At 35.9% G+C, this 8,150-nt stretch overlaps 1 protein-coding gene across 1 annotated transcript; it reads right to left on the bottom strand.

Moving 5' to 3' along the window:
• Nucleotides 1-5,369: 5,369 nt before the first annotated feature.
• LOC120216793 (putative pentatricopeptide repeat-containing protein At5g43820) lies at nt 5,370-7,285 on the bottom strand (the record flags this gene model as incomplete). The annotated part of the gene is made up of 2 exons (XM_039214120.1): nt 5,370-5,443; nt 5,583-7,285. A coding segment is annotated over one exon (1,695 nt), but the record flags the coding sequence as incomplete, so codon positions are not given.
• Between the last annotated feature and the right edge of the window lie 865 nt (nt 7,286-8,150).

The following is an 8,150-nucleotide window of genomic DNA, read 5'->3' as shown; positions in this document are numbered from 1 at the left end:
GAAGAGAGGAAAAAAGGTGGACTAAACTACGGAGAGTACAAGTGTGATTAATTTAAATCGGAAAACAGGAAGTGGGATTCAGAACACGACATCGTTCGGCGTCATAACTAAACGATATGTAGCTTGAACTTTGATTCCACGTGCAAAGGACAGAACATTCACGTGCATGACTATTATTTTCCGTTTTTTTGCCGGTGCTTCACTTGTTTGTCTGCATTTGAGGTTTGGCTACCATGGCGAAATCAAAACAAAAGATTGGCCCACATGGACATGCTTGGTGTTTTTCTTTCGAATCATCAATCAAACAAAGGATGGTCTCAACAAAGATAGGAAAAGGACATAATATATGTAAGTTTGCAATATATTCAGTGCTCAAACTAGTATATGGTTCTTGGAAATTGAAGGGCTTTAGCCTCTTCGTTTTCTATTAACGGTTCAATCCAACAACAGAAAATCAAATAATAAAATAGTAGTAAAGGACATCATTTTAAGATGAGATTCTTTCTCCCATGTTATGAGTAGCATTAACATGCAGTATAAGAGTTAGAAAGTAGTTATAAATTGTTTGTTTGTTAGAAGTTAGTTTCAGCTTAGTTATGAATTTGTTATAGCCTAGTTTACTTCTATAAATATATTCAAGTTTGATATATGAAATTTCGTGGTATCAAAGTAAATTTAATTTAAAAAACAAGAAGGTTTCGATCGTTAAAGGTGTATTCCTTCTTGTAGAATTTTGTGATGTTCTCCATCTGCTTTGCGTGAGTGATCTTGGGTTCTCTGTCTTCCTTCTTTTAATATTGGGTTGAGAGGCTTCTTGGACTGGACGAGGGTTGAAGCCTATTCTTATCAAGAGATTGACAGCAGATATCGGGAGTAGTTTTCATTTCACAATTTAGGGTTTTCCCTCTTTTTGCTTTTTCTTTCGGTTTTCCCTTTTATCTCTCAAAATGCCTCTGGCGACTGAGAATACACTGATAAACTTCAATCGTCCATTGTTTTTAAATCCTTCCGATGCGCCTAGAGGTTTCTTGGCCTCGCATCAACTCTTGGGTATCGAGAACTACAGTAGATGGAGTAGGTCCATGAGGATCGCTTTGTTGGTTAAAAAAAAAGCTCGAATTGTTAGATGGGAGTTGCATAAGGGAGGATTATGAAGAAGAAGGGTTGCAATGCCATAGTATTATCGTGTATTCTTAACACAGCCAGCAAAGAGTTTCGGTTGAGATTGTTTTTGCGGTTGAGATTGTTTTTGCATCTAGTGTTGCGTCGGTGTGGAAGAATTCAAAGAGAGGTTTGATAAGGTGGATAGCTTAAGGGTGTATTTTCTTCATCGGGAGATTGCGTTATTAACGCGAGGAGAGTATACCATCTCGACCTATTTCACTTGATTAAGACTTTTGTGGGATGAGTACAATGCGTTGGTGCCTTTTTCAACCTGCAACTGTGAGATGTATCAGTAGAGCTCCAGGTATCTAGCTCAACAGAGGTTGTTTTAGTTCCTTATGGGACTCATTGACTCATATTCAGCAGTACGTAGTTAGATCTTACTCATGCAGAACATGCCAGAAGTAAATCAAGCTTATTCCATGATCGTGCAGAGAAGTTGCAACGGTCTTTATCTTCGGGGGTATCTCCTGTCTCTGAGGTTTCAATGATGTATTCTAATGCTTCAAGCAATCATGATCGTTGGCGTTTCAATGGGGTTTGTGACCATTGCAAAATACGGGGACACAAACAGGAGAATTGTTGTCGTTTAGTAGACTTTCCCCCATTTTTAAGTTCACTAAGAAGAATGATAAGTCAGGCAGCCCTTGCATCCAATCAATCAGTTCAGACTTCTGTTTTGGAGCCCCATCAAGGTAGCAATATGAGTGACCATCTCGTGGCATCAGTTTCCACCAAGGAGCAATATGATCAGATAGTGGCCTATTGAACAAAGGACACTCCATGGAGTCAGCAGCTAATCTTGCAGATTCTTTATCTAATAATTCTCATGTTAGTAAGTCATTGGATTGAATTCTAGATATGGGTGCTACTGTCCACATGGTTTCTGATTTACAAAACTTAGTTTCTCATGTATCCTTTGATCCATCATCACACCTTATCCACCTCCAAAATGGTAAAACAACTCCTATTACCTATACTGGAACCTTTCATTTTGATCATTCGCACACTATAACTAATGTTTTGTATGTACCACAGTTTTCACAAAACCTGCTCTCTGTATCGAAGTTAACCAAAGATCTTAATTTCAGTGTCACTTTTTCTCCAGATTTATGTGTTTTGTAAGAACTCTCAAGTGGAAAAATGAGGGGATTAGTAGGCTGTCTCGAGGTTTATACTTTTTTTTATTCTTTCAGTCTAGGGGTGCCTGTTTGTTCCTCTGTTCAACCTGATTCTTTGACATCTTTAGGTTCTGTTTTTTTTTTCAGTTTCTGCTACTATTGATTGTATGATGTTCTCTGTTTCTAAAAAAACGAGCTTATGGCATGCTCGATTGGGGGATGCCACAGAACAACTAAAATTTCAATGATGCTTATATGCATGTGATGTTATTCCAATCCTCATGAATCATGATAACTTTCCGCAATGATAGGAAAAAAATACTCAGAAAAACTAAGTTGCTTTTGGTAAATTCTTGAACGATGATCCTGAATTTGCACTGGCTCGAAAGGAAAAGCTCGACGTATGGACATTCATCAACTACAGCAGCAACACCTTCATTTCCAGGACTACAATGGAGGGCTAAAGCATAATCTTCAGGTGATACAAGAGGAACAAGCCTATATATAGATATGCTGAGTTCCTCCCTTAAATAACGCTCATAAAAAAAAGGTACTTGATAATGTGAGGATTGATGTTAGACTTGCAGTGTAACTGGAGTTGATTAATAAAACCACAGAAAACCATATAAGTAACACTAGACGACCAAGAGTGTTCATAGTATTCTCTCCTTCAAAAGGAATATACAATAGTCGGCTCAATCAAATTGCAAGAATGTATGGAGTTGCCTGATATCCTGATTCAGGAGCAACTCATCAAATCACAAATGGATGTTCTGCATTCCACGCGGACACTGCTTATACAGGCAGTGACTATTCTCATGGGTAATGTGGATGGAGTTGTGATTACTAGAGTTGGTCAAAGTTCTTTGCTCACCCCTTCAAAACCTTCGTTTCTTCCCTACTTACCGTATGTTCCTGACATTGAAAGAAATTGATGTATGTTTCTCAACCTGCTCGTGACAATGATTTATTTTTTGAATTTCATCCTAACGGTGCGCACACTGCATCTATAGCGTGGCCAAGTCACTTGATAGTCTTGAAATTTGACACAAGCGTATAGGACATCCTTCAATGAATGTCCTTTAAGACTGCCCTCAATCATGTAATATAACTGTTCACGATAATAGAGTGTCAACTGTGTGTTTAGCTTGCTCATGGGGAAAAGCCCATAAGCTGCCCTTTTCCTTGTCCACAACTGAATACAATGCTCCTTTCAACTTGTCTCTGATGTGTGGGGAACCTCACTTGTATCTGGTGTTTTTTCATACCAACTTATCCTTTATTGTTGTTTTTTTGTAGGTTTACTTGGATTTATTTTGCTAAAGACCAAAGCACTGCAGACAGATGGGAGAATCAAGTATCAACCTCTTGACACTTGGTTAGCTAAGAATGGTATTCAGCACTGAGTTTCCTGCCCAAGAACATCGGAACAAAATGTAAAGGCAGAAAGAAAACATCATTACGTAGTTGAAATGGACTAACTTTGCTTGCTCAAGCAGGCTTATCTATGACCTTTCAACAATAAGTAAAATTTTCAATCAAAACAACGTAATTTTCCTTGGATATAGCTCACAACAAGGGTTACAGGTGTATGTATGATAGTGGTAAATTTTTATCTAGGCATGTGATATTTGATGAAACTGTCTTCCCTTCCTCAGAGCGTAATGCCACTTCCATCAATTCTAACATTGATGTTGTAGCTTATCAAGATGTCAAGATGCTGAAAACAGGGGGGGGGGGGAATTGCTTCAAGAAGTTCAGCCTCACTCTTGATGCATGTTCACCAGCAGTGAAGAGATTACCAGCTTTTCATCCAGATAGGTACAGGAAACAGAGATCAAGCTACCATCTGGAGTAGCTTTTCCTCTCAGAGTGTGACAATTTTTCATATTGACAGTTATCTCATTGCCAAATCCTGATAAGTTCATCAATTCACCATCCCTATCTAAATTGATAGTTTCGATTACCCATTTCTCTTTCTTTCTTTTTTCTCTACATCTCACTTCACAATTGGTTTTCAACTTTGTTATACTAGAAGCTCCTCAATTCCCTGACGCATACACATATCTTTCTGGTTCAACTAGCCCATCATGCTCTATTTAAAAAATTCAAGAATCATGGCAGCTAATCATCTCTCTATGCCCTGCCTTGTAGAAGTATAATGTTTCTGTTTCAACAAGTTAGTCATGTTATATTAAAATTCAGATGTTATAACCCTCTTCCAAAAGATAGAAGCTCATCAATTCACCATCCCTGTCTAAATTGAGAGTTTCGATTACTCATTTCTCTTTCTTTTTTTTCCCCTTATGGCATAATCTACATCTCACTTCACAATTGGTTTTCAACTTTGTTATACTAGAAGCTCCTCAATTCCCTGACGCATACACATATCTTTCTGGTTCAACTAGCCCATCATGCTCTATTTAAAAAATTCAAGAATCATGACAGCTAATCATCTCTCTATGCCCTGCCTTGAAGAAGTATAATGTTTCTGTTTCAACAAGTTAGTCATGTTCTATTAAAATTAGATGTTATAACCCTCTTCCAAAAGATAGAAGCAACAATCAATAGAGGCACTGGCAGGCTATACTAATACATGAATGGAGGGAGACACATGCACGATCAGAACAGGTATCAACATCTTATCCATGAGAATTAAGCAGGAAACATCTCTCCTACTGTGAACATTGAGCAATCATTCAATGCTAAAAGAATAAAATGAAATATTACATGCTGAAAAAAAAAACCTGAGTACTCAACTAATGCCAATTAACTCAATTCCCAAACATACAAAATGACACAGTTTGCAGTTCACCAAATTCAGGGTACTAAAGACAGACATGGCATGCAGCCAACTTGGTCAACATATGAAGTGCAATCCTCCCTGGTAAAAGGACATTCATAATGCCAATGATTCATGAAACGCAGAAATTCACAAAGACAGCATACTATATAATGCAACAAGAATAAGCAGATAGTGTTACCAAAAGCAATTATTCCTACTATATAGGCATCGGCACTGTCACATTGAAGGTGTAATCAAGTGTGGAAACGCAACAAAGTGAGAAATTAACTGTTCTTACAAAGTAGAGATATAAGGTGAATGAAAAGCCAAAGTTTACCCTTTTCAATGATAACATGCAGTGTGTTCTTTTTTTCTTGAACGGAATAGGAAAGAAACCTTAGATACAGATTCTGAGAATACCACTAAAATAACTACATCGCTAATAATACAAGCTATTTTAATGAAATAGACAAAATACAAAGGCAAACTATACTTGCCCAAATCATATTCACGTGCCGACTCAAAAATGCCAGCCATTAGAACGCCAATATCTCTGAGCATTGTCATTGCGGCGAGCAACTTTAATCTTCAAAAATAGCTTGTAAGCCTTATCTACCTCATTTGCAGCAAGCAATTTGTTATTTAATTTGCTACATATAATCCTACCAGGGCAAAACCCCTTGCACAATGCCTCTTCCATAACAAGGATAGCATTTTCAAGTTGCCCTATGTTGCAAAGCCCATTAATGACGTGCTCATAAACTTCCATATCAGAAGTATGACCACTTTCTTGCATCTCATCCCATAACTTTAACAGCATTCCACTTTTACCAAATCTAGATAGTCGCTTGAGCAATAACTTATAGGCACTAAGTGATATTTTGCAGCCAAATTTTCTTGCTTTCTTATAGATCATCACAGCAGCGTGAGGTGGACCATAACTGCATAAAGGTTCAATGGAAGAGGTTATAAACCCCGTAGGGGGGACAACCCCTTGAGCTAACATCTCTTCAAAAATTTCAAGAGCATCAGCCACTTTTTGAGATTTGAGAAAAGCGGATATCAGTTTTGAGTAAGTATCTAAATCAGGGACAAAGTTACTTTCCACCAATTCCTTGTAATATTTCATACATTCATCAAAATTCTCGATACAAGTAAAATTAGAAATTATTGCATTATACACTCCAGTGTCTGGAATGCAACCTTTCTCCTTCATATGATCAAAAATCTCAATGGCATCATCAATCCGTCCTGCTCTTCCTAAACCCTCAGTAAGGTAACTGAAAGTTGAACAATCTGGAGTAAATTCATCTGCTCTCATTGCGTCCACCATCCTCTCCATTTCTCTAACTCTACCTAATTTTGACCACCCTCTTATCATGATATTATATGTCACAAGATTTAACTTCATCTTCCCACTCACTGCATTGAACAATGAATTTGCAGCACCTATATGATTTCTTCGGCAAAAACATTGTAAAAGCACATTCAAAGACTCAGTATCAGGCTTCAATCCGAACTCTTCTAAGTTCTCAAAAGTTTCCAGAGCTTTATGCACTCGCCGAACCCTAATGAAACTATCCATTACAGCTGAAACGATCTCCAAATTAGGCTTGATGTCATCTTTCACCATATCATGCAGGATTTGAATCATGAAATTGAAGAATTTTTTTCTACCTTCTCTATTGATTATGTAGTAACTGTGAGCGTCTCTTGGTATCTCTGGCTGCTTAATTGCCCAATTGAAAAACAAAGCCATAGCTTCACCACTTAAATTCCCTCTATCTACGACCTTAGCGATAATATCGATGCTTAATTCCACTCTAACATTTGACAATGCGTGTTCGATTGCAGTTCTACCCTTCACTTTTTGAATGAAAACCCCTCGCAATTTCTCATCGGGCAATAAAAATTCACCAACATCTCTACTTTCTATTTGTTTCACCGGATAACTCTCCTTGTACGGGTATGAAATAGTTGTTTTAATATGAGAAAGTTGAAAAAAATCGGATAATTCACTAAGGACGCGATGCTCGTCGACATTACACCGGTTATGGATTTGATTTAGTGACGGTTCATTTGTTGAGGAATCGGAAAGAGCATTAATAGTTGAAAATCGAAATAAATAAAGGAACGAGCTAAATTGGGGCGAATGGTACCTGCCACTGTTAGAACTCAAGTACCATCTGGGAAGTCGCCGGAATGAAACGCCATGTTAAAACACTTCTCGGTTGCTGGTTTAATCTGAAAATGTCATTTTTTTAACTTAGAATACTGAAAAGTTGAGGATATACGCAAATTAACACTCTTTTAAGTATATCCGTTTTGTCGATTTTAATTAAAATATTATTTTATAATCACTTTATCTTAATAAAAATAATAATTTTAATTTGATTTTAATCAATTTTTAGTAATATATTTAAATTGTTTTGATACATTTCGGTCTATTTTAATTTATATTGTTATGTATTAATTCATATCAATTAGCATAAAATTCAAATATTTTAAATATCTTTTATTTTTTATAACTACATTTAAAATAAAATATAATTATATTATTCAAATCAATTAATAATTTTAAATTTTAAATTTATGTAATTTAGATGTATTTAAATTAAATATAAAATATCTTTAAAATATTAAAAATAATGATAAACTTGAAATGATATATCAAAATATTAATATATATTTATATATCAGAGTAAGAGAAAAATAAAGATAGTCAGTACTATACTATTTTTATTATATAACGATGTGCTTGGATTTATTGTTTTAATATTACTAATTAAGTGCAATAATTATATATAGATATTAATTAAAAACCTATGGGTGGATATTATATTTGTTCAGTCTCTTGCCCAAACATTTGTAACGACACAATCCCCACTAAAATGAGTATGTAATTACCTAAAATGTTAATCTTCGGTTGTAACCGGAAATATTATAGAGAAAGTAATTTCCGGTTATAATTTCAGATTACAACCGGAAATGTTAAAAGATTAACATATTAGGTAACGAAATTAACATTTTAGGTAGCACTCCACCGAAAATATTAAAACAAAATTAACATTTCCGTTTGC

This window comes from Hibiscus syriacus, unplaced genomic scaffold (assembly GCF_006381635.1).
Source record: "Hibiscus syriacus cultivar Baekdansim isolate YM2019G1 unplaced genomic scaffold, ASM638163v2 tig00110163_pilon, whole genome shotgun sequence".
NCBI lineage: Eukaryota > Viridiplantae > Streptophyta > Magnoliopsida > Malvales > Malvaceae > Hibiscus > Hibiscus syriacus.
This window is presented reverse-complemented; position numbering and strand designations above follow the sequence as displayed.